Source organism: Pseudorca crassidens, chromosome 2 (genome assembly GCF_039906515.1).
Source record: "Pseudorca crassidens isolate mPseCra1 chromosome 2, mPseCra1.hap1, whole genome shotgun sequence".
Taxonomy (NCBI): Eukaryota; Metazoa; Chordata; class Mammalia; order Artiodactyla; family Delphinidae; genus Pseudorca; species Pseudorca crassidens.
In genome coordinates, this window is record NC_090297.1 from 16,622,848 (window position 1) to 16,643,777 (window position 20,930).

General features: G+C 41.1%; 1 protein-coding gene across 7 annotated transcripts in view; it reads right to left on the minus strand.

Annotated features, from left to right (window-relative positions):
• Positions 1-2,085: 2,085 nt before the first annotated feature.
• USP48 (ubiquitin specific peptidase 48) overlaps positions 2,086-20,930 on the minus strand; it is a 67,420-nt gene continuing 48,575 nt past the window's right edge. For all 7 annotated transcript variants that reach the window (XM_067723134.1, XM_067723092.1, XM_067723133.1 and 4 more), the window contains 12 exons: positions 19,801-19,925; positions 19,516-19,638; positions 19,158-19,219; positions 18,782-18,892; positions 18,087-18,217; positions 17,644-17,750; positions 15,303-15,407; positions 11,544-11,699; positions 7,788-7,913; positions 6,145-6,193; positions 3,691-3,717; positions 2,086-2,628 (listed from right to left, as the gene is read on the minus strand). In XM_067723134.1, coding sequence (XP_067579235.1) covers positions 2,606-2,628; positions 3,691-3,717; positions 6,145-6,193; positions 7,788-7,913; positions 11,544-11,699; positions 15,303-15,407; positions 17,644-17,750; positions 18,087-18,217; positions 18,782-18,892; positions 19,158-19,219; positions 19,516-19,638; positions 19,801-19,925 — 1,145 coding nt within the window. In that variant the 3' untranslated portion in view covers positions 2,086-2,605. The remainder of the gene's footprint in view (positions 2,629-3,690; positions 3,718-6,144; positions 6,194-7,787; positions 7,914-11,543; positions 11,700-15,302; positions 15,408-17,643; positions 17,751-18,086; positions 18,218-18,781; positions 18,893-19,157; positions 19,220-19,515; positions 19,639-19,800; positions 19,926-20,930) is intronic.

Consider the following 20,930-nt stretch of genomic DNA (forward strand, 5'->3'; position numbering starts at 1 on the left):
TGATTTTAGGTTACATGTTGTACCTGTTTTCCCTGTACAAAGTGGTGAGGGCCACTAAATACACGTATACATGACTGTGTAACTCTGCCGACTGACCGTGGGCGGGAGAGGGCCCAGCCCAAGGCTTCCCAACAGGGGCGTCTTGCACATACAGATTTAGTGGGTCTCAGGCCTGAAAACGTGCATTTCTTTTTTTTTTTTTTTTTGTAGTACACGGTGCCTCTCACTGTTGTGGCCTCTCCCGTTGCGGAACACAGGCTCTGGACGCGCAGGCTCAGCGGCCATGGCTCACGGGCCCAGCCGCTCCGCGGCATGTGGGATCTTCCCGGACCGGGGCATGAACCCGTGTCCCCTGCATCGGCAGGCGGACTCTCAACCACTGCGCCACCAGGGAAGCCCAAAAACGTGCATTTCTAATACAGCTTCGCAGTGCTGCTGGTACTGTGGGGCCACAGACCTCACTCTGAGCAGTGCAGTGCTGGTAGCACACGTTTAAGTCATGGGGGCAGGAGACAGAACTGCTCGAGCATCACCTGCTCACACAGGGCCCACCCCGCTCCCACCACCTGTGCAGATCAATAAGGGAGCCAGTACTGGGTCATCAGCCTGAAAGACCTACCACAGGCTGTTATTTTGTATCACTGCATGAGGAAAAAAAAGACTCAAGTAACACATTTTAAAACTGTTATTAACAGCAAACTGGGGAAATACATCAGATTTCTGGGTGACTATTGACATGCTTATGTCAATCCCCAGAAAGAAACTTCTCTGGACAAACAGCTTCTTTACAGGGAGGAGGAAGCAGCTGCATCACGTACTAAGTGAACTCGCACACAAGTCTTTACCCTTGGAAAGTAGCAGTTGCTTGGCATGTTATTATTTTATGTTCAGGTCCATTGGGGGGCGGGGGACTGCAGGTGTTGGGATCTAAAAATGAGGATTAGCTCACGACCTGGACCTCAAGTCCTTCCTTTCCCTTTGCCGACCTGAGGGTGGGGCCCACAGGTTCCTAGAATGGGTTGTGAGGGTCCTGTGTGCAGTGCACTCTCCCACACAGACTCATTAAACACCCCCTACCTCCCCAGGGGGTACAGACTGAAGACACTGCAAACACAGAGGGGTAACTCAGGTAAGAAGTTGTAATCTTACCAAAAAGCCATAATTATTCTGATAAAAAGATCTATTCAAAGGGGATGCTGCCAAGGTTACTGGTCCTCAAATGGAAGCCTGACACCCCCATCCGGTATTTCAGTTTAAATTTTCAGAAAAGGGAGGGGTTAAAAAAAAAAAAAAAAAGCCCAGCAAAACCCAGGGCTAAATAAAGTGTTAGCAAGAGAGACGCCTGAGTCAGCATCTCGGCCAAAAAGTTGTACATACGTACTCAGAGGAAACAGTGAAACAAACTCCAGTCTTAATTCCTTTGAAAATCCTCGTTAGGATATCGTTAGGATATCGAATAAATCGTTATAAATAAATCGTTAGGATTTATAAATAATATAATAAATCGTTAGGATTTATAAATCGTTAGGATATCGAATCCTGCTTTGGTCACGTGTTGCTAACCAACAATCCTGAGCTGATGACAGGGCACACTCCACGTGCACATTTTTTTTTCATTTTTGAACAATGTGATCTAAAAGATCCTTTCTGGGTGTTTCGGAAGAATGCTTTCAAAACAAGAGAAGTGAGATCCAAGAAATGGCGGGCTTGGAGGATGGGCAGAAGAAACTTTATATAAGAACCCGTGTTAGTTTCCAAATGTATTTCAGGCCATTTTACTCTTCAGATAAGGTGGTCAGACTTCTCAAAAGTGCAAGGTGTATTTGATTTCCCACTTTTTAATAACAGTAAAACTGGAGGATGCTATGACATGTAATACATTCGCCATCCTTTCTGAAATGCATGGAAATAAAAAGCCTTTGAAGACACCAGTGAGACACAATCCCTTGGCTCATTGCAGGAGACACGCAGGTGCACCCTCCTTTCCCAGCACCAAGTCAGAGACCAGCGGGCAGGATGTGAGGCAGGTGCACTGGAGCCGACACGGAGAGGAATCTACTCTGAAGACACTTTTCCACAATTACGGCAAGTTCTTCACTTTCATGCTTTATTGAAAGTAAAATATGAATCAAAGACAGGTATTGGTAAGCAGGTTATGTCTCTAAAGAATTACTTTTAGTTCAGAGCAGAATGTTGTCCCATCTACTGTGATACAAATCCTTTATGGACCAATGCATCTGGTATGAAACTCAAGCAAGGAAATATAACAGAACTTTTATTCCCTCCCGTGCCTATAAATCTCATATGTAAACATGATTTACTGATACTGCTACTAAACTTTTTCAGTCTTTACTTGCCCATTCCCCCCCCACCCCCCTTAAATATAAAATTTGAAACATTTCCTTCAAGTCTGATGGCCTTCAGTGCAATCTGCTTTATCTGACATAAGGCATTTGGGGACAGTCACTTTTGAATGGTTTTCTGCCTTGCGGAGGAGTCATGTAATGGTTTAATTCTTAAATCCACTTTTTCTGTAATGCCCTAACATGTCAAACTCCTCTTCCTTTCTGGTCATTTCTTAGCAGTCAGCAAATGTTCAAAAAGATTAATGTCCAAGAAGACCAGTACCTGGGAAAAGAAACACATGTGGAGGTACAGTTGTGAACTGCAAGGTAAGAGTTCATATATTCCATTTGCCAAGAACGCATCACCAACAGGAAATATCCAACTTAATAAATGAGCACAGAAGCCTTTTGACGTTGAAGGGTAAGAAAAAGTATCAGCAGACTCCAGGTTTTCCGCTAAAGCACCTTCCTGTTGAGAGCCGTGCGGCTGTTAGTTGTCTTCACACAAGTTCATCACATCTTACTCATGCTTTCATTTGATGGCCATTTTGCATAAATAAATTTTTTGCTTTGTTTGTTTTGTTTTAACCACATCAGGAGTTTCTGTGTACTGGGAACGTGTAGACAAAAAGCCGCACTGAGAGGGAGGCTTTATTTAGGCCAGTAGCGTGGCTCACTTGTTCGCTTTAGCAAAGAAACCCCGGTATTCGATTCAACCTCATTCTTGGGCAAAGTTGCAACCTGTCACGGACCTCTGGACTAGGACACATAGAATCAAACTGGCAACAGTTAAATCTGTAAATGTCAAAGGTCTGGATTCGACTATGTGCACAACTATAGTGGCCAAGATGTAGTAGGAGGCACTGCCGTTTATCCATTTAAAGTAATAATCCAAAAAATGCCTAATTCTAAATAGATGGATGAAACCTTTTCACTGAACCTAATATAATTCAGCAGATTCTTCTCCTCTAATTCTTATCAGTTACATACGAACTGTTTTGCTCTAAGATGGGACTGACAGGAGGAATTTGAAAAGGTTAAGTATAAAAATCAAAATGCCACTAGCTAATTCCCCAACTGCCCCCCCCGAAATGAGAAAGAAAAAGCAGAATGGACATCTGGAAGTAGATACGTCTATCGCACAGGCCCTATTTGAGGCCTGAGGCCTGAGTGCTGATACAGATAATGAAGAAGCTTGAATAAAAAATGCATTTAACTAAAATTAATTTCAGTCATGAGACTCAGATTGAATTAAATTTTAAAATCAAATCATAGGCTTCACTTTAATAGAAAATTAGAGTATGACTCTGACATTCATGAACAAAACGTGACAAATGTAACTTACCTTTAAACCCTTCTTCTGGCATACACACTGGAAGGAAAAAAACAGAATTCCAAATTGAAAAGATTGTCACTACCGACAGTAATAAGTTCACTTCAATGCCTAAAGACGAAAAGTTTAAAATAACTTTTAATTACCTTATTCACCAATAAACATTACCTTTGAAATTATAGATAATAATCAAATGAAAATCTTTCTCTTTGTTTTTATTTTATCAAAGCAATACATATGAATCACTCAAAAGACAAATACTGGGAGAACAAGGGTTATAACTGGAGCCAACATTCTGCATGATGGGGGGAGGGGCTGGAGAAAACCATGTGGCCATCGCCCTCTCTCCCCCTCTGCCTCCCATTCCCACACTCTAGAAGGAACCACTTTCAGCCCTTGCAGCCACTTCTGGTATTTAACCTCTGTATTTCTAAATAACATGCTTATATTGCTAATTCATAATTTTAGATACTATCTAATAATTTCACGGGAAGAAAAATTTAGTTCTTCTCCCACCTCTTACATACCACGTGCCCCTGGAACCCATCCTCCTCAAACAGTGACGTTTTTTGCTAAGCTAATCTCCAATGTTTACATTAGTTTTTATTCCATAATACTGCTCACAGTTGAACTCCCTGGTGTACCTTGGTTATAGTTCCTGTCTGGTATGACTTTGTCTTTCTGGGGTTGGTAACTGCTGCATTATTTATGTGTTTCATTTTCTCTGTACTATCTCCAATTCAAGTGTAAACTCTGAAAGAGCTGTAAACCTCAAGACAGCCATCTATCACTTCCACTCTTCCCAGGGGACATCCTTTGCCAAAGCCTGCATCCCACTGCTCCAATCTGGATCGGGTGTGCTCAGCACCTGCTGCAGAGCTTCCGTCCTGGAATTTCCCCCTCACCAGCTTCTAGGGCATCTATTCCTATGCTGGATCCATGTTTTTGGGTTCCACTGTTGACTTTCTTTCTTTCTTTCTTTTTTTTTTTTGTGGTACGCGGGCCTTTCACTGCTGTGGCCTCTCCCGTTGCAGAGCACAGGCTCCGGACGCGCAGGCTCAGCGGCCATGGCTCACGCGCCCAGCCGCTCCGCGGCACGTGGGATCTTCCTGGACCGGGGCACGAACCCGCGTCCCCTGCATCGGCAGGCGGACTCTCAACCACTGCGCCACCAGGGAAGCCCTGTTGACTTCTTTCTTGATTTACTCTCTCATTTAACAGAGCACACCCTCCCAGAGTATCTCGGCAAACGGTGTGTGAGAGAAATTTGAGGTCTTACATTCAAAGAGCCATCAAGTGTGAAGTTAAAATAAAGTCTGTCTAGTTACAGAATTCTAGATTCAAACTCACTCTTCCTCAGAATCTTGTGGGCACTGGTCCATTAGTTTGTCTTCCTGACTCTTCATCCTGTGAATGTGGTTTTTCCTTCCATACCTCTAGATGCTTTTCGGGTCTTCTTATCCCTAGATTTATACTTTATTGTACCAGGCCCTTGGTGCACCCATTTTTTATTTTCATGAATTATTTTCTATTCTCTGAATGTTCCTTACACACAGACTATTTTGCTCTTTCTCTCGTATTGTTTATAGTTAATTGTTAAGCTTTCTTATTCTTCCTGTGTTGTCTATTTTCTCTGGGCTCCTTTTTTTTCTGTCTGTTGACTGACGTCTTTTGGTTTCATGCTCTTTGCTCAACTGTCTGGTGCTCTCTAGCTGTCCATTTCCACCTATTTAAGTGTGAGGTACTAAATAGATGCCTAAAAACTGTTCGGTGGGCAGTGGAGGGCTTAACCCAAGGGTACCTGGGAGATGAAACAGTTCTTAAAAATATATGTAGGCTGTTTCCTTGAACTGCCCGTTTCCCCAGAGGATCATCCCTTCCCTCGACTATGGGAGGTAAGGGATGGGCTGCCAGTATTTGAAGAAAGAGCTGATGGGTGATCTCCTTGTTTGGTAGGTAATGGGCCTCATTATCACCCTTCTAGGTTAATTTCTTCAAAGAGCTGAAACACAAACTCTACAGGTTGAGAAGAGGCAGTGACATGAGGGAAGGGCTGTGAGGATCCGCAAGGTAGTGAGCTAACTGCTTCTTATACAGCTTCCAACCGGCCTTTAGGTTTAGACCTCACTCTTACGTTCAAAGGCACCTAGGGCATCCAATTCCTCTGTACCTGTCTGAGGTTCTGCAGTTTGAATTAGCTTTGCTTTTTGTTGACCTCTTTCACCTGCAGGCTTACATTCGTTTCCTATGGTAAATTAGTACTGTTTTTCTCCACTTTCTAAATTTTCATAGATATCATTCTTACTAAGATCTTTTCAGAGCAGTAATGTAAGATTCTACCTTAACATGTAGCAGCTCTGTTCAAGTTTAAAAGTAAAAGCACTGTCGACCGAAGCATCAGTAACTATAATCCCACCTTCCTTTAACAAGTTCCTCAACAAACCCCCAAAACAAGTTGGTCTTTACCTTGCATCACATCATCCATTGCAGCATAATCTGCAATTGGTTCATCAGCCTAGAAAACAAATGAAAACAATTCAAAACCACAAGGGAGTGGAAGCCAGTAGGAGGATAACGTCCCATCCACCTCACACGAAAGGCTGGTCCCGAGCCCACCAGTGTGTTGCTCCAAGACACAAATACAAACACTGTCCAGTGGAAAACAGGGTTCAAACCAGAGCTGGCAATGTCCAGGATTAACAAAGGATGCCTTCTCAATGGCGGGTCTAGACTCAGTACCCTGATAACCGCACAGACTGCACATTGGATGTGGCACTGTTTTCCTGCTCCTCAAATACCTTTAGATGCAGAAAGGTTCAGATACCCTGAGTTACTAAACACTGATCTAACTGATATGACTTAAGGTGCCAGTGATGACAGCATGAGTTGGCAGAAATCAAGTCCGAATGGTCCTCTAAAAATGCCAATTAGGTTAAAAATACATTTTCATCCCGCCTCAACATCAAGCAAAAAATGCCCACGTCCTTGTTAAGGCAGAAGCCAGCACTGAGTCTGAGCTTGCGGTGGGATTAGCTGCAAGGGCCAAGAGGACAATGTCCAATATGGACTCTAGCTGCCCATCTTAAGTACAAACGCTTTAATTACACAGGCTGTTTCTAGGATTTTACACGGCGTCCTTAGGATTCAGCAAACCAAAGAGGCTTTCAAAATAATTCCACAGAACCTACAGTTCCAAGAAAAGCAAACAGGAAGGGGGTAGGTAGCAGGATGAGGGGTGTGTGTGTGTGTGTAGGGGTAGATATGGGCCTGCATCATCATTTCCAGGGGGTAGGTAGCAGGATGAGGGTGTGTGTGTGTGTGTGTGTGTGTGTGTGTGTGTGTGTGTGTGTGTGTGTGTGTGTGTGTGTGTGTGTGTGTAGGGGTGTGTGTGTGTGTAGGGGTAGATATGGGTCTGCATGACCACTTCCAGGGCCTAACTTTATCTGACCAGAATTGAGGCTCTACGGTATGAAAAACATATTTCACAGTTCAAAACCTGAAAAATATTCCATCACATCATGCAGGGGGCATGCTTCCAGCCATAAAGAAACAAAAGAGGCAAAGGAAAGTGACAAAATCAGGCCCTGAGGGAAGGCAGGATTGGTCTAAAGAGGCTGGTTGAATGATTCTTCTTCTGTGACAAAGTCTCAGAAGCCCCTACTTTCTAAAACACACCTACCTCTCCTAAATCCATTCTCCCCAAAGCCAATTTCCATACCCTGGACAAGAATCCCATTAAGCCAACCAAAAGTATTTTGACTATTGTGGCCAAGACTTGTGTCTTATGTCCGTTTCTTGTACTTCTGAGGAAAGGTGGAGATGCTTTAATAGTAGAAATATGGTTAAGTAATTCACTGATCCAAAAGTTAGGGAGGAGGTTAAATCTAGATTATTTTAAACAAGAATTATTAAAACCCCACAAGACCCAATGATGTTGTGACCTCCTCTAAGTCTCTCATGGCTCATCCAGAGATGGAGAATGTAGAGGCCAGCAAAACTCTCACAGCAGAAGCTTCTTACCACACCCTGCCGAGAACCTGAGGTAACTGTAACCACCACTGCACGCAGTTTACACATGAGAATCCCTCAGGTAAAGAGCTGTTACCTACCTTTAACAAAATGACAGATTCGGGAATGACGCCAAGGGTTCCGAGGGTGGCACAGTCATCACTTAAAATCTTTCCATCAATTGACAGATTCTGGTCAAAAGGAGCAACTGAAAATGCATGCATGATCTGTGCCAATATAAAGGAAACAAAGTTTGTGTAAAGCAAAACACTGAGACTTATACCCTATTTGAAGGAATAATGCATAGATTCTGAGGGCAAAATAAAAGACTTCAGAATACAAAAGACACAACAGTTTACAGTCAGCTCGCTTGCTAAATTCCTACTGAGACTCTAATCCCAATACATCTGAGTAGGAGGCCTGATAGAGAATCAGGAGACAATTATACCCACAGGACCTTGTCTTCTGCATCTTACCACCTCTCCACGGGCTGGGGTGCGGAGAAAACAAAGGAGCAGAAGGTGGGGCTGGGCTGACAGCTCCTCTGGTAATAAGGCTTGAGCAAGGCCGTCACTGTCACTCCTATCATGCCCAGGTTCCACATCGCTTTAATAACCAAGTCAATTCCAAATTCTTTCATAAGACCATCTCTAAATTAACCAGAAGGCTATCTGGACTCTTCTCGTTTTGATCCCCTTAGTGAGCAGCCGGACTACAAAATTCAGCCATTGCGCCTGTCACATATTCTTAGACTGAGTCTTGCCTCTAGGAACCAGAATATGAATTTCTTAAGGGTAGGGGCCATATACACCAGCCCAGTTCTAACCAAGTCTTAAAAGTTGAATACATTCAGAAAGACTGTTGTGCATAATACTTAAACATTGTTTTCAAATTCAGAAAAATTTTTATCACGTCCAGGGAGTAAATACCAGTGCGAAGTAAGGAGGAGTTGGGCTCAGACAGGCACACATAGGTACCCTTCAATGATACACTCTAATTCTTCACTTGGGTGTATTCTAGAGTATTCATTTTATTATGCTGCATAACTGAGTGCCATACTCCTTGAATATGTTCCATTACATGTATCTCACTACACCAATATCCATGTTACAGGGAAACCATTCTACCATTTTATGCACTCTATTCCTCTACTCTTTGAAAAATCTGGAAAGACAAAACAAGCAGCCCTGAACCAACTGTGTATATAATTGGGCCCAAGAGCTTTCCAGCTGGGAAGACTGTGACCAGAAAAGTGATTTTAATAATAGTACACAGGTAAATAACAACAGGGATAACAACACTGGCCTCCTCCCTAACTGTTAGGCCAGGTTCATAATTGGACTTCTCAAAAGGACATCAGGCTCTCAGAAGCAAGCAGAGACTGATTCAACAGGGATCTGTGGCTACAGTGCAGTGACATCATCAATGATCTGTGTATGAAGCAATGAGCCTATTTCTGGTACATGAGAAGTACTGACGGGACAGTTCTACCGAAGGCAGCCCAGCACACGGGCATCAGGCAGAGGCAACAGCCCCAGTCAGTAAACACGACCCATGAAGAAGAAAGCACAGTTACAGAGGAAGTGTCTGATACCAACTTAATGTGGGCAATGTCACAGCTGCATGACTGTAGGAATGCTAGTTCACACGCCTAAGTGGGATGCACAGGGTCTTTGCACCACCACACATTGGACCAACCGCAAATACCTCTAGACACGAGTTCCATCTCTGAGGGGTGGAGGCTCATACTTTATATTTTGAGTGCACAGACAAGGACATTTCAATTCATTCAACAACTCATGAAGATTTATCACACCGTGTGTTGACTACCGTGCTAGGTACTGGAAATATAAAGTGAATAATCCCACCCCGGAGAGGTCGAGAGGACAAAACCAAGCAGTGAAGATGGTGGCAGAAAGTACACATTGCTCCTAGCGGAGCACACAGAAAGGAGCAGTTAGCTGTGTGGCTGAAGGCCAAGACAGGTTTTGCAGAAAAGATGTTGTGAAAGATGAACAGTGCTTACTAGTGAGGAGAAAACGGTATTTCAGAATGAGGGAACAGGCCAAAGGCATGGAGGCCTGTGCCCTGTATAATAATAATTCATAAACCGTAAGTGCTAGGAGAATGCTTCAGAAGAATTAACATTCTATAGGTCTGTTTAACAAGCGGGTGCAGCATTGTGGATCTGTGGGGCATAAAAGGAACAATGAAAACTCTGTTCCTACAAGGTGAGCGGCTCCATGCTGCTTGCCATGGGGGTGTGAGTGTGTGGCTGAAATAAGGAAATGCAATAAGGAAAGTGAAATAAGGAAAATTCCCTCCTTTCTAAAGCAAGCAATACTACCCACTCAAAACCTCTCTTTGGGAAAATGGAATAAGACAATTAAACACCAAGCATATTCCGAGAAAGGAGATGGATAAATTGTACTTTATGGCCTCATAGGTGGATGAATTAAGCAACTATAAATGGGTGTAGTTGCCATCCTATTAACTTGGAAATGTAGTATACCCTAGAGGACAGGCTCCATGAAACATAAAAAAAATGCACTACATGCTTAAAAAGTCACCCCCCACCACTGGCTGAGGCTCACATGCATGCCCACCACAAGCTCTAACAGTGCTCGGGCTGCTGGGCAAAAAGGTCCCATCTAGTGGGAGCTTTCGAAGCTACCACCACGGATCACTGAAGGGAAATTACACTTCACTGCCCTTTCTTTGGACTGTTTAGATCACAGTGGTCCTCGAAGCCAGGACGGGAGATGAGAGGAGGGACACGGCAAAGGAGCCATCCAAGGAGAGCGCGTTTGGGGGCTGTCCTGTGAACAGCTGCTGCCTTCTAGCAACTCATTTGTGCAGGTAACATGCTCACAGACAGAGGTTATTTCTGCTGACTTTTGATTTATTCTTTAAAAAGGGTAGTCCACAATAAAAAGCAGCACAGGCTTTGAAAATGTCTTTATCCACAGGGGCTCTTTTTGTAATTTAAAGGTTTTGAATGTTCGAGGTTTACCACTGACAGGCAGAACGCCGGTGATAGAAACAAGCTTTCTCAGATGTAAAAGCTACAGTAACAGAGTAAAGCTATCAGGCCAACACATTTATTTTCAGAGCCATGGGTTCAACCAAGGGAAATACTGTTCCCGGGACAATCTGGAACACATCACACCCTCAAAGGAAGCCTATACTTTTGCCTCAATTACAACGATAAGTATCAGCAGTGAGGGAAAATGCAGAACCAGTAAACCAGGCCGCATGAAAGCAGCAGAGAGGGAAATTCGGTCAACTTCTGGGATCCGTATCAGTGACTAAAACAGATAAGAGGCCAGATTTTTTTTCATGTACATCTTGAATTTATCAGCCTCTTTTTCCTGGGTTTTGAGATGTCCCATTGGCATGCTCATTTACAGTACTTTAGTATTGCTACCAGGAAACAACAGTATCGTGAGGCATTTTCATAATGCATCCACTGTGTTGATGTGCAAAAGCAATGGAGGGGGCGGGGGGGATAGAGTGGGAACGATCTAAAATGAACCTCCAAAAAGAACCACCTCAACACGTAACAAGTTAAATGGCTCTCAACATTTCTCATTATTATTGGAAAGCTACTCAGAACCTGCTCAAGTTTTCAGAATCCCCAAAATACTTTTCATCTTCACAGAAAGATTCTTGGCTAATTTTGAAAACTTTGAAACTCTTTCTAAAGAAAGAGTTATTTTAATTTGGTGACCCTGCAAGCATTATTCTAAACTCAAAAAAGCCCTCTCTCAATGGCCTAATACTTAGGTGCAAAGCAGAAACTCGGGAAGGTCCTCCAAGTTCAGAGCATAATTAAACAAAAGCTATATTCTCCTCACCTGAATTTTCAATTCTTTTAATGTTTGATTAGCAGAAACAAGAAGAGCTTTTTCACCACGAACTTTCCTATGTCGCATACTCCGCCGAATAACTTGCTTTTGGTAGGCTATATAATTTTGATGGGATATCTTTTGCCGCTTTGTTCCTCCATTGCTCTATAATAAAGATCCGAAAAAAAAGAAAGCACTGAAATTACCCACACTGTGACCCGTGCTCATAAAGTTCATCAGGCAAGCAAAAGCAATTTATTTATCAAACTGTTAACCATTTGAAATTCAGTATCAACAGTGAATAGGAACTCGCTGGAGGTTCTTAGTAGGCTCAGACAAAACTGAAAAAATTAAACGACAAAATACACTTCTAACTGCATATAAGCTCCAGGATTTTAAAATGTATGTATTATAAAAAGGAGATTTAAAAGCAAAATTTTGACCTTAGAAAGACACAATTATGATAAACCGAAAAATTTTTAAGATTATTAAATTTAATCCAGTCAGTGTCAAAAGGGAAAGAAAGGGGTGTGGAGGCAGGATAACTGTTCTGGATAACAGTCTAAACTGATACAAAACAATGCATATCTTAATTGTATGCTGGTTTGAGGAGGGAACATTGCTTCAGACACATTTGGGATAGGTGAAGAAATCTGAGGTTGGGTAAACAGGACACTGTCTCTACTGATAAGCTGGTTTAAGAACTTGGCGGTGGAATGCCATGATGTGCACAATTGACCTAAAGATGGTTCAGCAAAAAGTACAGGCATACATATGGGTATATACTATATATTGTACCAGTCTTTTATAGATGAGAACCAAGTATCTTTCTACAATACTCCAATAAATGCCTCATCAAGAGGTTAACAGTCAAGATTATTCTGCTAACCAGGACAGGGAATGAATGAAACAAGATTTTTAAAATAATCTTTTCCCCTGGTTTAATTAAATCTGGATGAGGTAACCCCCAGGCTCTGCCTCTGGTTTCCGAGGCTGTCACTGAGTGTCAGGTGTGCATAATCAGAGCGGTTCAGGGGTCATTATGGACACAGATGCCACCTACGCATCACCAATGGAGCTCCAGAGATTTACAAAGCAGAGAGGATCAGGGGGTAAACAGAAGAGCATTTGCTCAGGGTGATAGGCCACTGGCTAGGTGCCACACAATGCTAGATTCAGCTCTAGCTGTGCATCTGAAGAGGCACACAGGTGATTCTAACATAAGAAACAAGGTGGGAGTTAAAAAAAAAAAATTCATGACACATTTTTCTCAATCTCAATTATTCAAGAAAAGGTGAAATTGGACCTAAATTTCACAATTAGGAATATAAGGGAAAATATCTACAACCTAAAATTTTACTTTAGAAATATAAAACACAACCAAATAACAAAGCCCTGAACATTAAGCAAGATATATTTTTTAATGGGTCTAAAAGCCTTTCCCAGAATTTCTTTTAAATCCATAGAATTTAAATCGAACTTATCTGACGAAAAGCAATCCACTGGTTTTAGAAGGCTTTCAATTACCTAAGTAATATCCAATACTGGGTACATTATTAACCTAAATTGTAGATAAGGTCAAAGTCAAAGGAACTGGGTTGATCTAGCTTAGAGAAAAGAGGAAAGGGGATTTGTTCATTTCCATTAAGGACAAATAGAAATGCATCATTTTATATTACAGGGATTTAAAACAGCAATTACAGAAGCTTTGTATTGAGATAGTGCAACGTATTACAAAGAAAAGATTTGAGGAGGCCGACATTCTGAAAACTCTTGACATTCTTCTGGGACCAACTACTCTTTTCAAAACGGAAGGTTACACCTTTTTTGCAAGACAAAAATGTTTAAAACATTCTAGAGTATACAACAATGAGAAGACAAAAGAAAGCACAAAAAATAATTATGTCATAAAAAACAGTGTTCCCCAACAAATATTCTCTATCGTATTTATAAAAGTGAAATCTGTTGTCATCTGTATCTGAGCAACAGAACAGCAATTTAAAAATTGCTGTGGGTATGACAATAATAGGTAAAACCAGACATTAAAACAGTTAAAGTTCCCCAAAATCGAAATCACTTGAAAACGTTTTTAAAAGTTTTGTAAATAACTCTTAGGCTGAAAAGTAAAGCTTGAAATGACAGAAATAAGGACAGTAAGAACACAGATATATATCTAGCTTTACAAACTTATTTACAAAGTTTACCAGAAGAATAGGGATTCCCAATTGATTATTACACCATACTCCCACTAATAAACAAACTACCAATAAACTACCATGGTACTGCCGGCCAAGCAAATGAAAGAGAATGGAGTCCTAAATCAGGATGGACACAAACACTTCTATTTAAAATATATCAATGGAAAAAGCAAATACACTAGCTTGTAGATCTGACTTGAAAAATGGACTGTAGAGGAGATGGGAACATAAAACAAGTCGACAACAAACAAGGTTTGTTATGTTTGCAAACTCCTATTCAAGAGACATATTACTTAACTCAATAATCTCAAAAACCATCCCGAGGAACAGAAGGCATACATGTACATAAATTTTAACGAGGGCATTATTTATTATAGGAAAATATCCCCACAAAACTGAAAACCTACATCCCCATAAAATGTATGGATTTGGTTAGCACTGGGACAAGGGGGCCCTCCAATGCTGAGGGACTGAAACACAAATTTGGGAGGAGTGGCTGATCATGGTCAGCAGCGCCTGACTTTGTTCTTCCAAAGGTGTTTTAAAATCAACAGATGCTGACATATCTCTTTATGCCAGTTGGGAAGCTACAAGTAACATTTTCCTCAGGGAGACCAAGATTCAAGTCAAGAGTGCTTTTCAGACTTTCTTAATCACAGTTGAAAATGAAGTAACAGTATCAGTATGTATACACAGAGAGGCCAAGAAACCCAGATAATCTCTGCTCTGTAACAGATACAGCAGATGGCCATTTTATCGCTTTCATTCCTTCAGGGAGGATGCTAACCATAATCTGACTACACTGTTTTTTAGCAGTAAAGAAAGAACACAAATATCTCTAGTTAATTAAAGCTAAACTCTAATTAGAGTAGAAATTCCATGAATTTAAGGTAAATCTAGAATATTCTGGTGTATAATGGTCTGACTTTTTGAGAAGCTAAACTTATCTACATCATATATCAACCAAACATATGCCCACATTATTTCCTGTTCTTGACATTTTTCTCCAACATCACTGTGAACATGCAGGATATAATCAAGCAACCAAATAAAAGGGGGTAGAAATACCATAACAAAATACACAGAAAATAGGTAATTTTAATAGAAGAAAAATGAAAGACTAATGCCGATTCTAGTCATTTGCCTAACATGTAAGAGACCCAAAAGTCTCTTCTATAAACTCCAATATTATAAAGGCTACTGTGTGTTTTCCTTGTAGTCAGGGAATCTGAGTTTAATAATTTTTTCATACACAAAGATTCCACGATTAAGCAACAAGCCAAGATATGGGTCAGTTTAAGTTTTCTTTCCAGGTAAAAAGTGAATCATTTCAGTATATTTTAGCCTTTCTGGCTTAATAGCACATAGTAACTCTAGAGTAATGTAGCCCATGGCTTTTCGTGAGAAATCAGGGCAGCTACAGCATGCTACCCAATGCAGGAAAGCGGGAAAAAAAGGGGTCCTGAGAACCGACATCCTGCATAGGCTACGCAGAGATGTCCAAGAGCTCAGAGTGACTGCTCTCAGAACAGCAAAAGGTGTAACAATGAAGAGCAGCTTCAACACATACTTGATTAAAATCTGGATCTTTTTCTCCATCCGGTTTAGCTTCTTCCTTATCCTCCTCTGTTTCAGAACTACTCACATTTAGCTCTGGAGCTGAATCCTTCATCACCTGAATGTGTCAGGAAAAGACAGAAAAGTAGGTCAGACCCTAGGAAGGCGAGCTATGGAGGCTGTGGGGCTTTTTAAATCTTTTTTTAAAAATACATTTATTTATCTATCTTTGGTTGCGTTGGGTCTTCGTTGCTGCATGCGGGCTTTCTCTAGTTGTGGCGAACGGGGGCTACTCTTTGTTGCAGTGCGTGGGCTTCTCATTGTGGTGGCTTCTCTTTGTTGTGGAGAACAGGCTCTAGGCGCGTGGGCTTCAGTAGTTGTGGCACGCGGGCTCTGGAGTTGTGGCTCGCGTGCTCTGGAGCGCAGGCTCAGTAGTTGTGGCACACGGGCTTAGTTGCTCTGTAGCATGTGGGATCTTCCCAGACTAGGGCTCCAACCCGTGTCCCCTGCATTGGCAGGCAGATTCTCAACCACTGTGCCACCAGGGAAGCCCAGCTGTGGGGCTTTGACTGGCCACCTTTATCAAGAGGAAGCACACCTTTTTCAATGGTGGGGTAATAGATCAGATAGAGGATCAAGACTCAAGGGCTCTCTCTCTCTTCTGTGCTCTTTTAACATGTTAGTTCTTATCCTATGATTTATTCTCGTATTTAATGTGTTTGCCATAACTGTAAGCGGTCTCTGCAGAACAGTTATCAGATTTTACAATGATGTTATTTTGCAGAAGTTCAAAATTGCTCTACATTTTCCCTAGTACACTGATCGTCAAGCCTTTTCAAGTTCAGACAGGAGTCCCAATGCTCCTTGAGACTGAGAAAATGAAGGATGGATGAAATACTGCTATCAAACTAAAAAATAATAATAAAACTTTACCTAAATTGGATACTATTTTGTACTAGATACCAATATATACATGCACTAATAGGTACAAAAGATATAAGAAAATTCTAGGGGAAAAATTGAGACATTTTTACTCAACTTCATTTTCTCAGCAAATTAGGAAATGAGGCCTTAATTCAACTTGTGAAGCAAAACCCTAGACCATTAGAGCATAATTTGTAAGTTACCCTTCTAAAATAATGTGTTTGGTAACTATCATCAAATAAAACACATTCTATTTTGTCTTTAATTCCCAAAACCTTGGAATCAAATTAACAAGATGTCCAGAGATATAGGTCAGGATCTACCTAAGAGCCATTCCTAATATAGTGAAAATGCTCCAAAAACAATCCACAGCAACACCCCTGCTCCCAAATTATACCCAAATCTGTCCACTTCACCTACCCTTTAATAGATAAAAAAAATCCAAGAGGCTCTAAACTGGCTGTCCTTCTTTCCGTTATGCCCTTACCAACTCCAAACACAATGGCCAGGGTGACTTTTTGAAAGCATAAATGAGAACACACCATGACCTCTCTTGAAACTCCAGTGGCTTACATCTACGCTTAGACTAAGATCCCAAATCCTTGGTGTGATGTATAAAGGCCGATAAATTTTGATCCCTCATCACCTATCACTTTCCCTCCTTGGAAGAAACTTCTCTCTAGACCAGTGCTGTCCACTGTGGTAGCCAGAGGTGACACATGGCTATTTAAATTAAAGTGAATTAAAAACTCAGTTCCTCAAGTCACCCTAGACACATTTCAGTGCTCCACAGTCAAATGCGGCTAATGGCTACGGTGCAGATACAGAACATCTCCATCACTGCAGAAAGCTCCACTGGGCAGTGCTGCTCTAGATACAACTTATTCTGTTGCTTGAGCACATTAGGCTTACGGTTTTGCCTGCACTACACGTCACAGGCTGACTCTCTGACAGTTAATGCTTAGGTAAAACAACTCCTCCTCTGACGCACCTTTCATACCCATGCCCTATCTAACAATGCACCTCCGCCTCTATCTGTCTCTCGCTTTACTTTGCTAGATTTCCTTCAAAGTACTTGTTCTTGTCTGAAATTATCTTATGAATTTATGGGCTTATTCTTGATCTACCTCACTAGGTACAAATATTCTTGACGGTAGGTAACTTCTCTGTCTTCTGCACCACCTGTATCCCCAGCACCAAGACCACTCCTAGCACACAGCTGACACTCAACGAATATTCGTGTTTCGATTAATAACTGACTAGATCCACATAAATCACATAACTATTCCTTTTCAGTTCTAGTCCAATGGCTCCGCCTGCACAATGCCCTCCCACCAAAAAAAAAATAAGGCAACCCTAGTGAAAATCCAACAGCAAGTCAAAAGGCAAGCTTGACCATTACTAGGCACGACCACAAGAGGGACTGGTACCTTCTTATTATCCACGACTTTATGGACGTAGATGGTGGCTTGAGTGTATTCACGCAGGTCCCTCTGCTGTTGACACAATAACCCTTCTCTACATTCTGGACAGAGTTCTTTAAAAAAAAAAAAAAATAGCAGTGGTTGAGGAATTACTGTCAAAGAATGAAAGATCTAAAAGAACATATCAAAGTTACCAGAGTGTATTCATCAAAATATTACTCATATTTTCTGTTAACCGTTGTATTCTATTGTATGCAAACAAGGAAATCCATTTACTGTCGACAAACATACTAATAATGAGGTAATTATATGATACTTCCCATCTGCGGAATATACTTTGGAACACCACATGATCTTTAAGTAGAAAATACAATATTGACATACTCTTTCCTTCCCCCTTAAAACGCCAACTTTTAACTACATAAACCAAGAGCGATATGAAAACTTACTAGGCTCAGAAATATACTGTGTTTCTGAAAGGTTTGCATCTCCTCCTTCAGTTCTCATGATTTTAATTACATGATCCACGACAAAGAGCTTTTGTATCATTTGCCACTCACTGGGCCATATGAGAGCTATACTGTGCAAAAAAACACAACATGCTTTAAGACACAAGGACATACTCCATCTCTAAACCAGAATTATCAAAACCAATATTTAATACAAAATTAAGAAGGAAAAGATACATCAACAAGGAACAGTAGTTTTTTCATACAAAAAAATGTTACAACAGCAGTAAAACAAAATGGACTGAAGTTATCAATACATGGATCAACATGGCTAAACCTCGAAAACTGAAGTTGAGTAAAGAACTTAGCTACAGAGGGATAAATTCTATATGATGTAACCTAGAGGCACTGTCCTGGGTACCAGCAGCTTGGAAGGAGAAAGCAGGGCTCCAGGAAGGAGAAGGGAGCAACAAGAGCAAGGCAGCCTCAGGCAGCCTCTTGATTTTTATGGAGAAGCAGTCTTTTTTTTTTTTTAAAGGCTAGTGCTCCACCTAGCAGAGAATACCAGAGGAAATAACGCCACAATTCAAACAGATTCTTAAAACAGACTCTTTATGTCAGACGAGAAACTTCCTAAACACGTTCTATTAATCGCTAGAAGAAAAAAAAAAATCACATGAAGAGAAGAAACTCACAGTTTAGAATCTTCTTTGGTCATGGAAGCAAATGTAAACATGAGTCCCCCGTGAGGACACAGAAGAGCACTGTTTCCAACTGATGACACAGGACTACACCTTGTAGGTTTTCTACTCAAATGAAACAAGGAGGATCAATATACTTCACTATTGCATGACTAAAGAGAAGATTTTTTTACGATGATTATTTTTAAATTAGAGATATATTTTAATGATAGTAATTAATGTGTTTCTCAGGATTATTCATTTAGATTATTAGAAAATAAAACTTTCAGTATATGCTAGTAAAAGTAAGGTACTACGATCAGGATCCATGAATTCTTAAAAATAATAAAATCAACAATAAAAAAGGAAATAGAAAATTTTTGGTATATACCTAACAAATTTTCGCCATTCTTCTACAAAGAACTGTGACACAATGTAGAGGACATCCGTGTCCTAGAATAGAAAAATCAGATGAAAGTATCCACTAATTCACTGCATTCTTAACCTAAATCCTATAGGGAAAATGTCTCCACCTACTGTGGTTTTCCTCTTTCAAGCTTCATAAATAAAATGGAAATACAGCCCTCTACCAAGCAACCAGAACTAAGAGTAAAATCCCCGGGATAAGAAAACTATACAAATGAGAATTAGAGAAGCTCTCAGTTGTTCTGAAACCACTGTTCATCAGGAATTTGGCAAGGGTCTTACAAAGGTGAGATGAATTCTATCCCTTGTGGGAATCATTATACCTCTGGCCAGTTACTGAGACATGGTCTGTTTTTGTCCTGGAACAAATTTGGAAGAGAAGTCTTTTGCTCATTTGCAATCATCTTATGCAAGGCTTCATTTTCTTCTCCTTCTCTTTCTAAAATCTGAAAGAGAAGGAAGCAGGAAGCAATCAACCATCTCCTGCTGACAGCACAGGACCTGCCTCCTCCCTAACCCCTACCAAGAGTGCATGTCAATTCTCCTGGGAAGTCAATCCAGGGAGGTGGCATTCTAATTTCCACAGATGTCAGGACAGCGTGCAGCACCTTGCACTGTGAACAGCATTCTTTGTAACTTGGAAACTCGGGAGCCTTTGGGAAGTACTGCTGCAGTTTGCTCCAAGCCTCTTTAGAAACAAGCCTTCTTTCATTTTCAGATATGCATAACTCCCCTAAGTCAAAAAGGGCAGGGGGGGGGGGCCGGAGTAGAGAGAAAAGGTTAAAAAAAAAAATCAATATATACCCTCCAAAAATCTATTTTATATTTCTTAAACTTAAGACAAATTTGTAGGGCCTCTTTTCCTTCTGTTCTAAAGTACTGTAATTCTCTCTCTCTTTCCTTAGTTTCAAAGTCTCTAAACTTTTAATTCCATCTAATTCTAAACAAGCCAGCCATTCCTTTGTCCTTAATCTAGGCCTTTCTTCCTACCAGTGAAGGAAGCACTAAAAGGGCTTCCAGGGATCCTGGTGTCCCTGTGCCACCCCAGGGGTTGTTTAACAGTATTTCGTCTGTATTTCATCTCCACCCGCATTCAAATGCCACGATTTCCTGCAGGATGTATTTTCTCCGTTTTACCTTATTACTTTACTAAATTCATCCCGAATTGAAATGCTATTTTCAAAGTTGTGTGACACTCACGCTTAAATAGTAAAGCAATCTACTGTTCAATCGTAAAACCATATCCAGTCGATTGACCCAGTTAGTTTGCTATTACTACTGCAAACACCCTGAACCCCGTGGGTCTTTAAAATTCCTAGAAGAGAATGAGCAGAGTGCTAGTCACCACTACCCTTCATTTCCTCTGAAGGTCACAGGAACGCCCAGATGGCAGTGACCCTCAGTCTCAGCAGCCCCTCCCGGGCTGACTGATACTTCCGGCATTTCAGGCCCTTTCTCCTCCCTCAACCCCTCACTGTGCTTGTGGTTCCAGTTTTTATTGCTTCAGCTGTTCCCAATAGATAATTAGTGAACTGCATATAGTACCTATATGGTTCTTTACCCAGAAAACCATCTTTAAGTTTCCAAAGGAAAATGTGTTTCTACCCCCATTGGCAAGATACTTGCATGTTTACACGAGTATAAAAGCCAGGGGCTTTCTAAATGCAGTATCCTGAGTCTTTGCTTTATGTGTTTTATAACAATAAATAAACCAAGAATCAGAGAAATTAATACACCC